Source organism: Pseudopipra pipra, chromosome 14 (assembly GCF_036250125.1).
Source record: "Pseudopipra pipra isolate bDixPip1 chromosome 14, bDixPip1.hap1, whole genome shotgun sequence".
Classification (NCBI taxonomy): Eukaryota; Metazoa; Chordata; class Aves; order Passeriformes; family Pipridae; genus Pseudopipra; species Pseudopipra pipra.
Window position 1 is genome coordinate 18,496,186 of NC_087562.1, and position 20,830 is coordinate 18,517,015.

General features: G+C 41.2%; 1 protein-coding gene across 7 annotated transcripts in view; it reads right to left on the reverse strand.

The window, feature by feature from the left end:
• PEPD (peptidase D) overlaps positions 1-20,830 on the reverse strand; it is a 191,604-nt gene that overhangs the window by 47,813 nt on the left and 122,961 nt on the right. For all 7 annotated transcript variants that reach the window (XM_064671287.1, XM_064671286.1, XM_064671293.1 and 4 more), the window contains 2 exons: positions 13,139-13,207; positions 6,470-6,547 (listed from right to left, as the gene is read on the reverse strand). In XM_064671287.1, coding sequence (XP_064527357.1) covers positions 6,470-6,547; positions 13,139-13,207 — 147 coding nt within the window. The remainder of the gene's footprint in view (positions 1-6,469; positions 6,548-13,138; positions 13,208-20,830) is intronic.

Below are 20,830 nucleotides of genomic sequence, written 5' to 3' on the forward strand. Positions count from 1 at the left end.
TTTATTGAATTCTATTTTAGCTAATAAAAGGCTTAGCCTTCTGAATAACCATGAACAACTGAATCCAACAAGCCCTTGCAAAAAGCAACTTCCTTTTGCAATATTCATCACAGGTATTCTGAGTTGGAAGGGACTCACAAGGACCACCCAGTCCAACCCCTGGCCCTGCACAGGCCCAGCCCCAAGAGTCCCCCCCTGTGCCCCAGAGGATCAGCCAAACCCTCCTGGAGCTCTGGCAGCCTTGGGGCTGTGCCCACTGCCCTGGGGAGCCTGGGCAGTGCCCAACCAGCCTCTGGGGGAAGAACCTTTTGCTGAGATCCAACCTAAACCTCTCCTTCTTCCCACACCTGGGAGTGACCAGCCACTTCAGGAAGCCTGAACACTCTTCTTTGTCTCTTTTGAGTCACTGAAAATAAAAAGCCCCTAACACTGAGCATCTTCCCTCTCTGCTTCAGCCAGAACAACCTTTCACAGCTACCTGTACTTGTAGCCAAGAAAAACTCCCTGTGATGAACAAAGCTCCTGAAACGACAAGGTGAGGAGTGCTAGAAGTTCAACAAGATCTTTTGAGAGCACCACAAGTAATAATAATAATAACAATAATAATAATAATGAGGAAAATAAAATATTAAAAGCTATACACAAGTGCCAAACGGAAGGAAAGAAGCCCAAGCTGGACACACCTTGAGCGAAAAGCACACACGTGAAGGCAGTGCTCCCAGAAGGCTGCTGTGCCTTTGCTCTGGCAAATTCACTATGTTACCAATATTCCAACTTGGGGCAAACCTCATCTCCTTCAGAGAGTGCTTATTTTAGTGCCCCCTGCTGTCAGTATTGTTCTGATGCTTTAACTTTGCATCGGGATATTAAGGACAAAAATAAAAACAAAAATAGTCCTCAGAGTTAAACTATTCTGCTCTTTTTGCAATACTAGACAGCTTTCCATATCCCCAGCTCTACCATTTGACTAGGGAAATAACAGTGCTTGTTGATACAGCCAAGACACATTTAAACCATTTAATGCTAGCATTGTACTTTTTATGACAAATCTGTTTGGTTTTGTGACACTAACAAAACCTTCCCAGTGCTTAAATTCTGGTACTTGAATGCAACAAAAATCTTTTTCACTTGTTTTACTGTCATCCATGGCAATGATGGCATTTCAGGGAAACAGCAGCAAGCTTTTGCAGCGGGAGACATTCTGTTTCCCCAAGGATACTGGACTCTGCCCAACGCTTTCACTGAAATCAATAAATTATTTCAATGAAATAAGTAATCAATAAGTAATTATGAGAGTGTTAAAAGAACCAGTCAAATAAAATGAAAGACATTATCTGATGATGCAACCTGCTTCCATTTAAACTTTTAAAGCTAGTTGTATTTTGTAAATAATAGATAGTCCCATTGTGAATATGAGGTTAATGGTCTCTCTCTGAGGTCTGCTGCACTTCACAAGCAGTTGATGTTGTACTCCCCTTATTTATTTAATATGCTTTCACCTAAGCCTTCTGAATAAACTACACTCTGGCCCTTGCTCCAGGGAGGACCAGTGTCCCCCTGCTACCAGCCAGTGCTGGGCACAGGTGACTGTACCAGAGTGCCCAACTTCCTCAGGGTGTGCAGAGCAGACCCAGCACAGCCTCGGGGTCCCCTGGTCACTAACGCTGTGACTTGGGAGGACATTTCAAAACATTTAAAAATGCTGAGTTAAAAATGCTGTCTATTCAGCAGAATGGACAATTCTTTTCATTATTTTTAAAAAAGCCAAAATGTCACTAAATGCTTGAAGTTCAGTGAACCTGCCAATGCAAGCTGCTTACTAATGCTGAATTTTCACGGAGATACATTTGTCAGATGCCATAAAAAGACCAAGACCTGCAACTCGTGACACCTGCAGAAAACCTCCTGAGGTAACAGCCAGATCTACTTCAGTTACATCTGGGGTCAGGCTGATTTTCCCACATTTCTGTTATTTAAGTGTGAGCCTCATCATGAAGAATCAATCCTTATTTTAAGATCATAGAAGCATTTTCCATTTGCCAAACGTTGCAGGAGCCCTGCTGATCAACTGCAAAAGAGCAATCAACTCCTGACATGCCTTTGGCAATAAACTACCATTTTAATGCCTTCTCAAAATCAAAACATAAAATATACACTTCGGGTTCACACCTCTGATGGTTCCTAGAACAAAGCACCACAGAGGTGAGAAGAGATGTTTGCCTTGCCCCAGGCTTCCTCTGTTCCACAATGCTTTGATGTTCAGTTTTCTCCCTTCCCCTCTCTCCCCAGCCAGGGTGTGACTCCACACTGCAGCACTGCCAGGGCAGGGGCAGCACACAGAAGGGAGGACCCAAGGCAATTTGCTTCCTTTATTTTTAAGGAAGCTTTCATTTTCCAGAAGGCAGGTGCTGATTTGTTGGGACCAATGCTTTCCACAGAAGCACACTGGCTCTGACTGAAATTGCTCTGGATGTCATTTCCCAGGGTCAAGTCATTCAAGTCATAACTTCCAGCCAAAGTCAGAGATGGTTTAGAAGAGCTGAAAGCAGGTTTCCATCTCCCACAAGGGCTCTCTAACCATTGAACCAATATCTTTCCACAGTGTGAACAAAAGCAGAACAGCTGCACAAGGAGAGCTCACGAGACACTTGCCCAGGGAGAAGGAGCCTTGCAGGGGATGCCACTCCATGAGCAGGAGTCCTGTTTGCTCTTGGTTTGTGCACAGGAGGGAGTCAGACCTCTACTCCCTTAATTTATTTGGGGTTTTGTCTTCTTGAGTAGCCACTTTTAAATTCATTCTACTCCTCACCAAATTCTGAAAGACCTCTGGTTATCTGAAATGCTGGAGGTCTCTTGTGTACAGGGCAGGAAGTTGCAAACTACAAGTTTTTTTGCTTATGACTCCACTTTTCCTATCAACAAAGGCAGTTACAGCCTGAGTACAGAAACAGGAGGCCTCTTGGCACACAATTAGTAATGCAATACCTGAGACAATGCAGTGAATCTCAGCCCAGGGCTCAGTTTCAATCCAAGCTGTCACAGGTTTAAGATGACAGAAGAAAATCAGTATTTGTGCATTAGCCTGGCTGTAGGTCATCACTGCAGGCTGTGATTGGAAACATTCCAAGTAGAAGATTTTATTTAAACTTAATACCAAGTGAAAGGGTCAAGTGCCCAGAACAGTGGTTTGCAGGGATGGTCAGCCTGCACCTTTATCTGGATGACCTTTCTGACCTTCCCCCTGCTTGGGAAAAGTGTTTGCTTCAGAGCACAGGGATCATTACAATTTAAATGTTCACCACAGAGATGTTACAGTACATGAATCTTTTATATAAAACAATGACTTGTTGTTATTGCAATATTTACTTTTAATATTCATACCAGCTAAATGCATGTATCTATTGAATACCTAACCTTCTCTAGAAATATTGATTTCTTTCTATGTCAATCATAGTGCTTTGTGTAAGTTAGCTATTTTAATATTTAATAGACTGAAAATGACAGCCCTGCTTAGCAAGACAGTCTATATTAACAAGAACTGCCAGAAATTCTCTTGATAGTCCTTCTTTTGCACTGGGATCATTTAGTGCAGAAGCTGTACCTATAAAAAGCGTGGATATAATGCAACATCAGAGATGCAATTCCATACCAGTTTCTTACAGAAGCAATAAACCCATTTGATATAGGTTAATTTAAAAAAATTAACATCATAAAACCAGGCTGTTCTAAAGCTGCCACAGCTTCTGAAAAAGTCAGAATAAGAGTCTTAAAAAAATGCAACAGCACAAATATTTTGGCCTATGAGCTCCTTTTGATACAACCAAATCTGTGTAACTTACATTTTTAAAAGAGCAAACAGTCCATGCACTCAAGCATTTCACAGAAGTAAAGCATTAGTCTTCCAAATGTATTTTTTCTATTATTCAGGTGCTTTGTTGACTTATTTAATGACGCTGCACTGCACTGCTTTGCACATAAAAAACCTGAGCAGTATATTTCTGTAGAAGTCTTGAATGTTATTAACATCTACTAAATAATGTTAAGAAAAAGACATGAAATTCTACTGAAGAATTTAATAAAAAACATACCAAGTACCCAATCTCCCAATTCTGCTACATACAAGTACGTAAATTGTTAAATTAAATTTATGCCAAAATACTGGCAGGAAGTAGAAATAACCCTTAAAACACTTCCACCTCTTTTTCACCAAAAGTAAAGCCTATTTTCTGGCTGTGCTCAGGGCTTCCTGAGATTATCCAACAGAGGGCTCCCCGTAGCTATTAAAAAGCTTAATTGAAAGCCACATATATGACACACAGAGACAAATCAGCACACTGTGGTTTCAATGCCCTGCTCTGTATGCACACACACCCCCATCTACACCCAAATTAGACCTTGTAAAAGCACACACTGAATCCACCCAGGCAGTGCCCTGGCATTATTTGTATGCTGATAGTGCAGCCACCTCCAGATTTTTTTTTTTCTTTTCCGAAGCACTATTTTTAACTGCAGAAAATTAGTGTATTTTTAAATTGTCTTTACAGAAATTAAATTACTTTTTCTTATTACTTTTTTATTTTCACTTGAGAAAAATAGCAAGGAAACTGTGTGGAGCAGAGTGTGACTGTGCATCAGCCAGGGGGGAAGGCAGGGGCAGAGACTGAGGCCCGGGCAGGTGCTCATGCACACAGAGCACCAGTTTGCTAAAACCAATCTACACCTGACAAACTCCATCTCATCAACACCACGGTGCAACTGGACCGTTTAAACAAGAGGTTATTTTAAACTGTATTAAACTTTGTTCTCTTTGTGGAGATGGTTACAAAGTGGGGTTGCTGCTCAGCAGCCTTGAAATGCTTAAGTGATCAATGCATTTGGTATATGAGGCTTTCCTGATGTTCAGAGATATGAGGCTAATAAAACCCAAACATATTTCAAGGATTTTGCCAATACTGCAGGAAATAAGAGTTTGTGAAGAGTCTTGGATGTGCTCTCATGGTTTAGGAAGAACTACAGCCACCCACCAAACTGCCCTCAGGCTGCAAGTAAAAGGTTCCTACATATATCCTTCACCCTGAGGTCTCCCTCACCATTTAAAGGCCTTAATTTCAAATACAGGATATCATAATGCATCGTGGCCTATCTTCTCTCAATAACATATGCTGATGTTTCCTGTAGGCTACACACCTTATTTTTAAATTTAATTGAATGACACAGCTGATACAGTATCATGTTGGTGGGTCCTGCCTGATCAAAAAAAACCTTACAGCATATTATCTATTCAAACACAACATAATCATAAATTAAAGCAATAAATTAACAGTAGTATTTGATGGGTTTAGTAAGCTATTAACCACGGATGAAGACAATACATAAACTTTTGTACAAGAAGCCTTTTTAAAAGTTTTTACAGTATTATAAATAAAGTACCTATCTGTAATTCCACAAGTTCACTCTGCAGCACCTGCAGATGTGCCTGGAACATTACCCAGTAAGTCATATTTTTTAACTTCTGAGATTCAATTTGTTTTCCATAATAGGTTTTGAGCTTATCGCTGATAATACTAATTTGCTTTTCTTCACACGTTTACATTCCACTGTGAAAACACACACCTACAACCTTTTTGCATGTGCTACAAAGGCAATCCAATAAAAATCCTCCAAAACTAGTTCTGCATTTTTATAAATGCAGGGTTTTTGAACAACATCTTTAGAGGTGAAGTACAAAAGTTACAATCTGATATGTTACACACCACACAAATAGGTGTGTCTTTCAATTTATGGCAATGTATTTGGTGCCTTCATTCACCCTGCAGTGATACTGCAAAGCAGGTGGGCATGTAATGCAAGTAGAGAAAAACTTCTGGTATTTTCAGCTGTATTATGGCAACAGTAAACCCTAAGTAAAATCTTTGCAGAAATTTTTGGTGCAACACAGAACTAGAGGCACCCTGCCCTAACCTGGACTGAGATGAGTTCCATCTCTTCACACATTCCAAAGTCTACTTTCACATCAGGGTGCCTGGGTGCACACGAGCACTTGTAAGGTCTAATCCATCTTGCAATTTGATGCAATTCTCTAAAAGCAGCCAATGCTCTCGTGATCCTCCACCCCACCATCAGAGCTGAGGTTTGGATCTGAGGTTCAAGAGCAAACTCAGGTGCCAAATTTTGCAACTACCCTTGTACTTAGAATACAGCCATTTCTTAAATTCTAAGTGCCTCTGGCCCAGAAGTGTTTTAAAACAGTATCTCCTTCTCCCTTTCAACTGTAGATGCAGGTACACAGCACTTTTGGAGGAAACCAGACTAATTTGGCACACAGTGTTACATCCTGTTTTAAAGATTTCAACTTTGACCATTATGCAGCCATCATTTTACTAACTAGCTCCAAGAGTACATACAATTCCTGTATGGGAACAGCAGTAGTGAAACAGAAATATCAAACAAACTGAAACCCTTCACCTACCACAAGTCTCCATCTTCAATAGTCCTGTCGTTCGGGGCTCCCGCGTGGCCGTAGTGCAAAACAGACGAGTTCTCCCCACTGAGAGGCAGAAAGAAAACACAGCACAGTTAGTGGGAGAAGAAACATTAACACACACATTCACACAGCATGAGAAGGAACACTGTAAACATCAGCACACTCATATAGGAAGCAGCCTGCCAGAGCTCTCCCAAGCCCTGCCCAGCCGCCAGTGCAGCAGAGCTGGGGATGGGGAGGAGCAGAAGGAACCTGGCACAGTTCAGCTGAATATTTCCCATCTCCATGACAGTGTAAAGGAAAGAATTATGCACAAGTAATCTTTCAACTTACACCCTTTTGTTACCATCTGGATTTTTTTAACTACTAAGTGATATTTGTCCCTATTTGAGGTTAAGTAGTCTGAGGGGTAAAACAAACTAACTTCTGCTGGAGTAAAATCTGGCATGTTTGAAACGCTCTAGGAATCAGTGGGACTGGAAAAATTGAGTTGTCCAGGGAAACAGCTCCAGTTTCCCTCTGGTGGTCTCTGCTGGAGTGGATACACTGCCTGCTGCTCGGGGAGCTTCCCAGCATACAATGTCAGCAGCAAGTAACAGGTATGAAAACTGTCACTCTTTTCTTACCTCTTATTAAAGAATCACATTACAAAGAAAAGACTTTTATTCCTGGAAATCTTTCAGAGTAAACTGCTGTTTCTCAAGAACAAAACAGCTCCAGAGAAGGATGGACCCTTGTTCTGTCGTTCTGAAGCTCTGTGATCCATTTGGTGACCTACATTTGCCCTGGGCATCCTCTCTTGTCTACTGATGCTCCCCCAGGTCTATAAAATGTCAGTTAAAAGGCTGCTAAAGATCTCAGGCTCTACTTATTTTTCTTTTACTGGTCTCCTCAGATTGATGCTCTCACTTTTTCTCTTCAAAGAGCTAGAAGAACTATATCACATCCAAAAATACATGTGTTGGGACAGGGTTACTGCAGGATCTCTCTGACCCCTCCAGCTGACTGGCCAGTTTGTACCTCAGCTTTCATCAAAACCATATTGGTCACCCTGCTCAAATTTGATTGTTTTAAAGCTGTGATGGTGGAACAGCTTCACATCTCAGGTGACAGGAACCCGAGGCTCAGTTTCAGTGAATCTTTTGTTGTACCTGGAGTAAATGTGACATCCTGACACACTTCTCACATTAGACTTCTGATTTGTGCAATTACAAAAGCAGCAAGCATGCACTGTATCCAAACAGAGACTACCTTCAAGATACATTAAGTACTTGTGATCAATTGGGTATTTAACAGATCATCAATCATTCAGATATAGTAAACTCCATAAACAGTGATTGTGGAGTAGAAAGGAGTAAGTTTCTGCAGGCTCTCAATCTAAATGGCTGGATCATGTCCCTGGAAGTATTGAAAAAGTAGATGTGGCACCTGGGGACATGGTTTAGCAGCAGACTCGGCAGTGCTGGGTTAATGGTTGGACTTGATGATCTTAGAATAATTCTACGTTGATATTTTGAAAACAATAAGTATTTATTGCTAATTATTTTTTAGCATATAAGAATCACTATGTAATAAAGCAGGGAAGGGTGATATTTTAGAATCATGGGAATGATTTTCTGATACAAAGTATACTTCTTAAAATTATACACACTCCAAAGGGGAATATTAAAGTTGTTAAATCAAGAGTTAAAAACCCCCACAGAATTAGGAATTAAGACTTAAGGTTAATTTTGTGATGCTGGCCCAATGGCTTAAATACAGTTTCACAACCGGCTGGATGCTTCTTCCTTCCAGGACACTGGACTTGGGAACCTCTGCTGTTGTGCAGACAGCTAAAAATGGCCCCATAAAGCTTGAATACAGGATAAAGACAGACATGAGCTTCCTTCTGAGATGTACTGTCTCCTGGGCACTGCTGGAATAGTTTTCCACACCAGGACACTTCCAAAATTAGTTTGCTCTATGTGAAGAAAAAAATCTGCAATAGGGCAATGGAGTGCAATGGAAAGAAAAGGGCCTTCTGTGCCAGGCAACGTGTACAGTGCGAATTGTGTTCCCAGGCTCAGCTGTCTCCTTGCACACGCACGTGACAGCAGAGCAGTCTGCTCCCACCTCTGCCCTGCACTGGCAGCATCATTTCCTGCCTGAAGAACTGTTTCCCAGAGGGAGGGCTAAGATTTTGGGAGGCTGGCACCTGGAAACAACTGGAATGATCTTGGTGCTATGCATGACACTGTGAACTCACGTGCTCGGTGTTTAAGGAAAAATACAAAAAATAATTAAAACCCACTAAGAGCTGCCATGCCCACACAGACACTGCACAGCAGTCTGTCAGGATTTTAGCTGCAGATACTATTCCTTATCTCCCTCCAAAAATGGGGATAAGGTAGGAGAAGCAAACAGCACATGCATATATTTATGATCAACTTTTAAAAAATTATCATGAAGCTTAAGGGCATGACTCCATGTTAATGTATTTGCAGACAGCTTGTTTATGTTGGCACCCTCGATGTCATACACCACACCACTGCATAAATAAGTCATATACTCAACTCCGAGGACTGTACAAACACTTTCAACAAAAGACATTGAAAACACAAAGATGAGGGACTTCTTTTGTACATTTTAATGTAAAGGTTTTAGTTTACAAAATATTTCTGTAAGGTTCAGCACCAACTGTGACGGGAGATGCATGAAAAATCTGTTTTTCAGCACCGTTAGTGAAGCGTTAAGAGCCACAATCTTTCTTGGCATTTGAGGCTCCTTATCTGTCACGCACATCTTGGCTCTGTTGTGCACATGGGATCAGAGCAGGGAGAGCACAGTTGGTGCTGGAGACCAGAAATGCACACCATGTGCACTGCAGGGCTGGAGTGACTGCAGTGAGGTCTCTGTGCCCTTGGGACTGGCTCTGGGCAGGTCCCCTGGGCTCAACACCCATTAGCAACCAAGGCACAGCAGACCTGCTCCTGAAAGCTCTCCCAGCTGTTTTTGACCCAAAACAAATCCAGCATGTGCGCTGCAGGACTGGTCCCTGGCTCTGAGCAGGCCCTGCAGCTGAGGATGAGTGGGACAGCTTGCCTCAGAAAAGCACTTCTGACCCAAACTAAAATACCTACAGCTGGTTCCTGCCAAGAGGTGCATGCCCAACCTCCCCCACAGGATGCATCTTTACCACTGCCCCAAGATGAAGGCAGGAAGATGCTTCAGGAGCAGTGCTACAGAAGAGATGTGTACCCACAAGATAAATGCTACAACTGGCCAGAAATTGTTCACATTGATTAAACAGAACTTTCAAGGTGGCTTCAAAACAATTTAAACAAAACCTCCAGCACCTGGCAAAGCAAAAGAGCCTTTCTGTAGAAGCTATTTATTTCTTTCCTAAGAAGCAACAATTGAAAGGTCTGGCATTAGAGTGCCAAGCTGGGGATTAAGATGAAGTGCTGTGAGGAGGTGAGGATCACTGGCAGCTCTGCTGCCTTCCTTTTGGTCAGCAAAACCACCACAGGGGTAGTGGCAGGGGTGCCAGAGCTTGCCTTCAGGCAGCCAACCTGGAAAACCTTCCAAGAGGCTTCTGTCTATCAATTTTTATTCCCTTAATGATTTGCCTCTAACTGGTGCCCAAGATGTGTTTGTTACAGAAAGAATTGCATGAGGCAGCGGAAAAGCTGCAAATTAACACCACCGAGAATGCAAACTGTAGGAAGAGATTCCCATTACCCCAAGATACGTTTTAGATCAGAAAGCACCCTGCAAACAAATTATTAGAAGAAGGAGAAGGAATGTCAGCAATATTTTAAGAACAGGACTATGCTGAGCATCAAGCATTACAAAAAGTGCAGCTATTAGCTCTACATAAAGAACATCCAATGAAAAACCAACAGACCATTAACTAAAACCACAAACTACTTCCACCATGATTTAAATCATCATAGAACCAATCCAGAAGGAAGCCCTTCTCTCCACTGTTTCATCTAGGACATGAAATCTTACAAAGTCGTACTGAAATGAAAGAAAAAAAACCAGATTCAGTAACTATCCTGATCTTAGCCAAAAAGCTTCACTTACAGCAATCCTCAGATAGAGGAAGGCATTCTACTGCACAGTGTTATTCCCAATCACTGGTATCATCTGATGAGAGCTGTCATCTGCCCAGAGACATCTGTCAAGAAGACCTGAACGAGTCTGAGCTGCTGCAGTACCAAGCAGCAGCTGACCACGGCTTCTGTGGTGGTTGCTGAGATATTGATGCCTCGACCTCCACCCAACTCCAGTTGGAATCTCTGGTTCCCAGTGGATGCCATCCACCACAGTGTCACCAGGACACACTGTGAATGGATTACCTTTGTTTTCCCATTTGTAAAAATGGTTACTTGGTACCCCAAGACACTGCAATGAATAATTCATTAGCCTTTGAACACTACTTGGAAGTCAACACTAGGTAGATGAGTGCTAAATATATCCAAGTATTCTTATCAAATGCCCCATTCTCCTTTAATTGCACTTGGGTGATGTCTGTGCTTCAAACCACTCCCAAGCTGACAGTGTGAAAATATCACCAACTACAGGACTAACCTGGCTGGGTGATACCCTGTAATACTAAACAGTGTGATTATTCTGAAAATAATAGTGAATACATAAAGCATATGTCCATTTACTATCTCCTCCAGAATATAACACTAGACAGGGACAGCAACAAATGCAGTCATCAGGTGACAGGTGATTTATTTCTGCACAGAAATATTGTATTGATTACTCTAGATTTCCACCTTAGTGAGTATCTTTTTTAAAATGTGAATAACAAACTTTTACGTAAAAGATTATTCTCCTCTGTGGAAATTATTATCAGGCCTGTAATCTCAGAAGGAAAGATCCTGTCAAAATATGCCAGTTTTAAGTGTTCAGGAAAATACAAAACTGGGCATGAATAAAATAAAACATGACTACTCAAAAATCCTAATTGCAAAAGCTATTTTTAGTTGTAAATGTAGTTAAGTGAAATATTTACAATGCATAACATTTTCATGGTAATAAAAAATGTCTATTATTTCTGCCATTATTATGTTAATTGAATTCATTCATTTATTAGGATCTAGCTTAAAACCGCTAATATTCATTCTTACTTCCTCACTCAAGAGTCAGAATACAAAAATTTACAGACAAAGGTCTTCATGTTCTACCTCAGGTAATTTTCTTTTTTTAATCAAGTTTGTCTGCACTTTTAATTCTAGTGGCAGGATGCAATGGCAGCTCCCAACTACCACAGACTCGCAATATTGTTTGGATCTTGCATTCCATTCCCTGTTTTAAATCCTCCAGTGGTTCAGAGGCAGCTCTAACACCACTCCCCTGCCCTGCTAAGCCTCCAGCGTGGTGGGACAGGACACCCACTTAACTACTGTTGGAGCTTTTCTGCTCCTGGGCTCCCTGAGCCATGTAATGCAAGCCCTGAATTTGTCAGTCCTGTGGAGAGTTAGTCTGTTCCCAGGGGTCACAGGGACCTACCACACAGCATATTTTGGACATTTCTATAGGTTTAGCAAAGTGACCAAAGGCTTTGACCACATAGCACCTAAACCAGATCCCACAGAGCAGGTTCTGATCCACTCTAAGTGAATGTGAGGTCATTAAGGCTGTGAAAAATCATACCATCCCCACCTGTGCCAACAGCACAGAGATGGAGTCCCATTTCAGTGGGATGTAATTCCCAAGTTATATGATGGTACTTAAACCAGGAAACTTTTCTGACAATTTAGATACACAATTTCCATAAGACTGCTCATGTTCCTACCACAATTTTGCATGTAAATTGGAAAATTGCATTTACAAATAAGCAACTGAATAAACAGCAGAAAGAAGTGAAGGTGCTAATTGTCCTTATTATCTCCACAGCAATATAGCATTATTGACTTTAATGTAAAAATTACCTTTTGTAAGCGTATGTGACTTCAGTGCAGGGCAAATGTTTCTCAGTAGCAGGAGAATGACAAGTGGAACATATATACCAACATATATGCTTCATCTAACTCTCATATATCTCTGATTAGATTAATTCCACTAAGTAAGATTAATCTCTGCACAAAGCACACAGCTGTTCTTCAGCATGTACCCTACACTGTTCTCTTGTGCATTTCTATAACTGCAGGGAGAACTTTTATACTACTTTCCTAAATACAATAACCTTTAACACTAGCTGTTCAGCAAGAGAAAGAGAGCAAAAAATTTCCACATTCCAAAGAGATTATTTTAATTGTACCCTAACCTTTGAGACAAAGAATTTTGAGAATTATATTAAATACTTAAGGTGTATTTCAAAGAAAGTATTTTTGAGCAGCACTGAGTAGCTCTAAAGCCCTTCTCCGTAACCCTATTTAATAAAAAAGCCAATTGCAGCACAGATGTGAGCATAAACATGATCTTGGCAGCAGCAGCAGCACCGGGGAATCTCTTGAGTGCAGCAGAATCTATGACCAAGTTCTTTCTTTAAGACACAGTGCTATCCACTTCTCTTTGGTTTTTCCAGTGGAAACAGGTCAGAACCCACGCTGGTGGCACTTGCAAACACATCCCATGCCTAACAGGAACAATTTTTAGAATATGCAGTGGGACACTGCCCCCAAAGACTGCCCAGCTCAGTGGCAGGCTCTGACCTACCTGCCGCAGATGCAGGTGTAGGAGGTGTGGCGCATCCCTCCCCGCGTGTAGCAGTAGTGCTGGAACAGGCTGCCAAGACAGAAAGGCAGTAATTAATGATTAGTGCAAAATCACCACAAGACAGGGAGAAAAGCGAGCCCTGCTGGAGTCCAGCTGGGTTGGTGTAAATCCCCAGCTCCCCAGCGAGGCTCTCTGCCCGTTTCTGCTCAGCTGAACACTCCTATTCCCCCCCCCCAGAGCTCAGCAGTCCTGCAGAGCAGCACGGGATTTCCACAGAGCCATTAAGCAACTCTGCAACACAGAAGAGGGGCTCAAGTGCAGCTCAGTAACTCCAAATGGCAACTGCTTTCCATAACAACTCCATGCAGAAAGGGAAATCACTGTTGGCAAAGGGGAGTTCATCTGACCACAGAATGAACAGGATGGTAACAGTTAAAATGCTGAAGCTGGCCAAACCCTCCAAAGTGGAATTGAAAAAACCACTTCTTGCTGTATTTCAGGTACACAATCACATCTGTGATCCTTATTTTCACTCCTGCTGCCTTCAGTCCATGGCATGTAGATTTAGGAGAAGTGAAGTCCAACCAGCCCCTCACTGGAGAAGGAGCTTGCCAGACAGGACAAAGCTCTTCAAAATAATTTCAGCACAAGCCCTCTCAATTTTACCACCTCACAGACACCTTCTGCTGAAAGCTGAATTAATATTTCCAAAGCCTGAACTGCTTCTGACTATGCTGTTCACCCTTCTCCCCAGAGAAGCCAGTAGAGCTGTCCTATTATGTAAAACCAAGTCCTTTCCACCAGTGTCACAGGCCATGCTGGAATGGATGGTCTCATGTTTTCTTGTCTGTAGCACAGCAGAGAAAACACAAGACTACTCGATTTCAGGTTGTGGTACCCAAATACCTCTATGGTCTTCCCCTGTCCAAAGAGGGGGGAAAAATTAACACAGATTCAACCCCAAGAGCAAGGAGATAATGTGGTAACATTAGGCTGAGTCTGCTCAGCCTATAAAGAAGAGTACAACACAGCACTGTCATCCTGCTGGAGGAGCTGTCTGGCCTTAAAAACCATTAAAACATTTTCATCTTCACTGTCAAAGTCCCCTTCACATGAGGGCAGATGTGCCCAAAGCACAATTAATATAGGATTAGGTGCTTTAAGAGCTAAGCATGTATCATGGATCCTTCTATTCTTTTGAAATATCCTCTAGTTACAATCCAATTCCCTTTAATAATACTGAATGCATTTCAAAACCTCATTTCTTGTAAAACTGAAATCATTTCATTAACACGGAGTGATAATGGTGCCATTCAAAGAATAGAGATGTTGTGATTTTGTCCTTCTGCAGCAGAAATCCACAGAACACAATTCAAATTCAAAGGATATTAAAGGCATTACATGCTTGTAAATCCAAACTGGATTTTAAAATGACACAAAATGACAGTATTTAAAGAGAAACAAAACAAAACATACAAGATAACCACACAGGAAAAAAGAAAAGCCTCCATTCAGAGACTCAGTAGGGAGATGCTGTTTACAGGATCTCTTTTCTGCTCAAAACACTGTGGTTTACAAGGCAGAAACAGTAGGTTTGTTTTGCCCCAGAAATGAATAATGGCAAAGAGTAGGTCAAATGCCAGAGAAGTTAAGTGTAAACTCTGACATGGTGAGAGCACAGCAGAGATATCACTAAATTGAGCTAATGAAATTTATCACCTCAACTGTCATTTGGTCTGACACAGACATTTTTTCACAAAAATGGACATTTTATATGGAAACATTTGCTTGCAAGCGAGGTCTACTCTGTAAGACACGACACCATGTACAAAGATTTTGCACAATAATTATACTGTTATATATATGTATGTATAAGAAGCAACTTTTAGTGTATTTTAAAGACCCTTCACTTTAAATGACTGAATAAACTCTGTCCTCTAAACAGCAACTTTCAGTAACCTTCTAAAGAGCTGTAAAAATGAAATAATGAAGGCTGTAAACATCGTTCCATCATCAGTGATGCAGGATAGCAGGGTTTATTTTTCCATATGACAACTGATCACATATTCATGGTTGCAATTAATATGAAACTATGCAGCTGAGTAACAGTATTCACCTTTTGCAGCACTCCCCGATTAGCAGTAAAAAGCAGCAAGTAAATTAAGACATGCTTCGTATAACCCAGCTGTTGCCTGAACTTTGTTTCTGTTTTCTAAAAAAGAAACCTGATTGTTTCATCAAACATTATGGACTTCCTCTTAAGAGTAAGAAAGAAGCAGTTATTTAAGAGACTGAACTGGTGATAGCACAGCTTTGCCAGGTGATGAGTTTTCTGCTAGTAAAACCACTCACATTACTTTTTTGAATTTACTTTTTTTGGGGTATGACTCATTACAAACGTTCATGCAGCTGAAATAAAAAAATCCAACATTTCCATTAGAGTGAGCCAACATCCTTGTATAATATGGCACAGACAAGTGAAGGCTTGGGTATCTCTTTCATGGCAAATGCTGGCTTTTCAAAGCTGAAAAGTGTATATACAGAATTAGAGAAGGTGCCAGCATTTCGTAGTTAAAGTCCTGGTTCCACTGAAGTTAATGAAGATTCTGCCACTGGACTTCTTCACACCAGGATTACACTGACTACACTCTGTGAGAATCTTTATCCGAAAGCGCAACACAAAAGTATAAATTCTGAAACAGTTGGATGGAATATAATTCAATCTGTCTCTCCACAGGCATTGCAAATATTGCATCTTGAGCTTTGCCTGGTCCTTTTGATTGGAGGGTATGTGTCTTCAGTCAGTTTTATGTTGGTGCTGGATGCTTTTGCGTGAGCTTTTAATGCAACCAACAGAGACACAGAAGTTAAGCACCTCCTTCTCTCCTTTTTTCCATGGGTTTCAAGGCTCCCTGTCATGCTTTGTGCAGTGTTTCTCCAGAGGGTGCATGTGTTATTTACCATGCACATGGGGCCTCGGTGGTGTCCACAGACCAACCACTGGTGTGTTGGCTCAGATGCTACCTTTAAATGCAGACATTTGCTAGTGCTGCATTGGCCTTGCACTGCCTTTGACACACCCTGGGTTTGGTGCTTTTTCTTTTTGCCAAAAACTTCACTTTCTTTGACTGACAATATGTGGAGAATGAAGGTAGTTTTAAAGACTTCACTCTTTTTTCCATTAACTTAAAAAAAGGCAAGCATTAGCCACCATCAGCTCAGGTAAATCTGACAGGAGTGCACCTGCCCCAGCCTTGCAAATCCACCAAGGTACCAGACAGTGTTATCCCCTGCTCTGAGTCTCAGCTGCCTCACTGACTACCGTGACCTGAGAGAAGTCCCCTTTCAGAAATAATGGGTTCTTCATCATCACAAAGAACAGAACAAGTATATCCTTGCTATGCTTCAGATCTTCTGGAGCACTGCACACGTCCAAACAAAATTCCTGAATGCTTAAAAAGCCTCAAGTTCAGAACAGCCCCAAAAGCCACTCAAGTAAAACCTTCTGCCAACAGTCTTTCTGACAAATTATCAAAAGCATTCTGACAATGATGCTTGTGTCTCGTGATCATCCTTGGTCCAGTTTTTAGTGCTATCCAAAGCACACTGACAATGACAATCAGGTGTCTGCTATGAATGTAAAATAAGGTACTTTAATGCCAACAGCTTTCCTAATTTAAGTGAATTTGCAGAATAAAGGCACTTAAAGCAGGAGGGATAGAACTATCTGTAATGATTGCTCTCACATTTTTTGCTTATTTTCAGGTCTTCCTTGTCACCAGAATACAACATATCCATACACACTCAGCACTGTTATTTTTATTTCCCAAAAGATGTACACAAATAACCTCTAATCTTAATTCTTGTCATCAGCTCTTTTTGACTTATAACAAGTATTTATGAGAAAACCACATTTTGCATTTCTCAGCTATTCAATCCTGAAACCAAGACACTTCTAGATCAAAAAGATTTAAATTCTAAATAAAAATCCAATGGAGCATTTTAACAGGTAAGAACTGCAATTACAAAAAAAAGTAGCAAGTATGGAGCTTAAGGGAGTTCTGGACAGAACCTGGAGGATTTTTTTATAGTTTCCTTTTTTTTTTTAATGGAATACAACTGGAAGATGTAGGTGAGTATCTATTAGTTAGTTATCTGTGCACTGAATTATTTTTGAATTACAACTAGACTGTGTCATTATGCTTCTGTATGGTGTAAATATGAAGTGTAGCCACGAGACAGGCTAAAATCCAAACCTTTGTTAAAGGATTCATAGAAAGCCAAATATTCCAAAGCTGATCTCTGTTTATACCAGGACTAAAAGCCACTCTTTTGATCATCTGGACACACAAAAAAGCTATAAAGCCCAAATAAAACAGAACTGCTAACCCACAGTAAATATAATTTGTCCATGATGCCTAAAGCATTTAAGATTAACATCAAACTAGGCTGGAAGAAACCTGCTCAGAGAAAAGCAGAGAAGGTGTCACTAACATCCTATCAGTGAATGCAGAAGCAAAGTGAGCAGGGCTTCCCTTAATCCCACACTAGACATCGTGAGGTTCCTAAATACAGTGTATTTTTCTTTGTTAACCTACTTACTCTGGTAATATAATTTATTTTCCGTGGGCAACTAGATGCTTAAAGGCTTAGCCTATCTAATCCTATTTTCATTTAGTTCACAACAGCACATTGCAGTATTGCCAAACAAGTCTGAAGTTGTTTTAATACAAAAACAAGCAAAAAAAAAAGTCAGTACTTCATTGCAAAAGGGTAAAGAAGGAGAGTGGAGAAGAGTAGGAGGAATAATCCAAGTATTAATTAACAAATGATGGATTACAAACTTGCAGCAGAACAAGAAAAATAGCACTATGAGCAGATGAGCAAAGTTATTCTGCACCTTGGAGACAACATAATTAATGATTTATGAAAGCAATGTTATTATTTAAGTGCTCTACATGCCTGCAAATTGTTTAGAACAGAACTTACAGATCCATGAACAACCGGAAACAAAAACACTTCTATGCACTGACTTCTCAAACTAACTGGTTGCACTACTTCTAATGAAACTTTTAGATTCAAACCACTGGCTGGGTTATTGTGCATGCTCAGGGAGCAGAGCTGCTGAAGCTTCCTATCAACCAGAGACACTGAAAGTAAATGTACTTTGAAGCATCCCTATTGACAACTGTCCTAATTTCTATCATGCACAAGCAGAAATAATGTGTTATTTTTTTTAAATGTTGATCCTTCTGAATTCTAATGTCTAGATTCTGTTCTCATTTTTGCTGTTTTTTTTTAAACTACATTATTTTTCTTTATGTGCAGCAAACTCTACAAAATAGCGGAATCTTAGAAGAGGACAATGTTATTTAAGTTCAGCAGGAATAGAAGAACTGTAATTTTGGCAAGCAGGTATGGCAGAGGAAACTGGCAGCATATTAATGTGAATAGAGCACAGAACATTTATGAAGAAAGGAAGAGCTGTGTAGAAGCAGCACAGAAGTAGGTGGGCTCACCTCTGTAATAAATAATTCCTATTGGAACTTCTAAATGTTACTTTGCTGTACTAAAATGCATGACAAGCCAAAGCTCAGGGCAGGAACCCCAAAATGCAGCTACACTTTCAGATACAAAACAACACAGATGAGAAGGAATATCATTCCTTCAGGAAACAAAGTCCACCAAGGTAAAGCCATTAATGCTTCCTGGAAACCAGAGACACAGTAACAGAAAGTCCATAAATAATACAAAACTCAGCACTGTCACATATGTCATATGTGATTTGCAATGACTGAAGGTAATTGATAATCTCAGTTCAAGAACAGAGAGTTTAGGTGAGGGGTAATTAGCATTTTAATTGTATAATTGGGAATTATAAATCACCTGTCATATGCAAAGAATAACTGAAGAGATTATATGACATTAGCTGATTTTTCATCTTTTTGGCTAAGCTACACAGGGTGGTGAATTTAGAGAATCTGGAATGGCATTTTCCTCACCCACACACAGGCACTTTCTTTTTGTTTTTTTTTTTTTAATTTCATGGCTCTTCCTTTTAACTATTCCACAGGAAGAAAATTTTTCCCCATCAATTTGCAACCCCAGAATTTTTGAATAATTTTGGGGTCAGAGAACTGACTCAGTCAGTGACTGACTCTATGATACTGCAGTAGTTTAAGAATACCTGTGGAATGATCTCCCCTTCTCCCTCCCAGACAGACTGGTGTGTCTTCTAACCAGTCTGTTTGAGTTTAAATGCATTTTTTTTCAGTATGAGGAAAGTGCAAGAGCTTTCACAGATGTGGTTTCAAGGAAGTGCATATACCCACTCTCACTTAATTTGTCTTTCATCTGATTCTGTGCTGGTGCAACATTTCTCTACCTCACTCTGAAAATTCATCAAGTTATGCATTTTCACAGAAGTTCAGCTAAGCCATTTCATTACAAATGTTCAAATGCAAACAATAATTATGTAAACCTATAACTCATACTCAGCTGCTGCTTTTCCAGAAGCTTGGCAAGACAATGGAATGGGTACCCTAGAGACAGCACAGTTACCAGACTGCTCTGTAAATACAGCTGTTCAGTAAGTCAACCTCTAAATTAACATTCAAGAAGCCTTTAAGAAAGTCTTCAAGTATGGTTGTCAAATTATTATTTTCCTGAAACTCTTTTAAACTCTACTCAGAAAAGTCACCTATTGTTTGTCAAAATTGTTTGACTCATCAGCATAATACCCAGTTGATTTGTGGATTCAAATATTATGACTATTAAGCTATTGAAATCCTTAACTATCAATCCTGCTGAAATACAGTTAGTGTTTCACAGTAATTAAGCTGATTAAGGTAGTCATAATACAAAGGTTTAATACAAAGGTTTCATGTCAATTCTGACAGACTTGCAAGCCAAGGTCTACCTCTCTTTCTGCTTTCCCCGTGTGCAGAAGCTCAGTGGCAGGAGGTGTGTGCTCTCTCAGCAGAGGACACACCTCTTCAGAGCTGCTGAGTCTGTCAAGGGGCTGTGACAAGAACACAAACAAGGTTTACCCAAAGGATTGCACCAGAGCTCCAGCCGGTCCAACAACCAGGAACTGACGGAAAAGCCTGACTAGTACAGGAGATTGCCATGACTGGGATTCCAGCCATGGTTAGACCATTGCAAGGAGTGAAGCTGAACTGGCTGAGAGGCTGGAGAGCAGAGCCAGGAAAGGGCCCTGGGGGTCCTGGTGGTGCCAGTTGTCCCTGGGTCAGCAGTGCCCTGGCAGCCAGGAGGGACATCCCTGTCCTGGGGCACCAGGGAGGGGATTGTCCCACTCTGCTCTGCCCTGGGGTGGCCTCACCTCAACATTGGGGCAGTTTGGGGGGACACAATGGAGGGAAGGGATTGAGCCATTGGAGAGTGTCCAAAGGAGGGACACGGAGATGGGGAAGGGCCTTGATTTGAAGGCGTGTGAGGACACTGAGGGCACTTGGTGTGTTCAGCTGGAGCAGAGGAGACTGAGGGGAGACCTCAGTGCAGTTCCAATTCCTGGGCAGGGGCAGAGGAGGGGCAGGGACTGAGCTCTGCTCTGGGGGGACCAGGGACAGCAGCCAGGGAAGGGCTGGAGCTGTGTCAGGGCAGGCTCAGGTTGGATCTCAGCCAAAGGTTCTTCCCCCAGAGGCTGGTTGGGCACTGCCCAGGCTCCCCAGG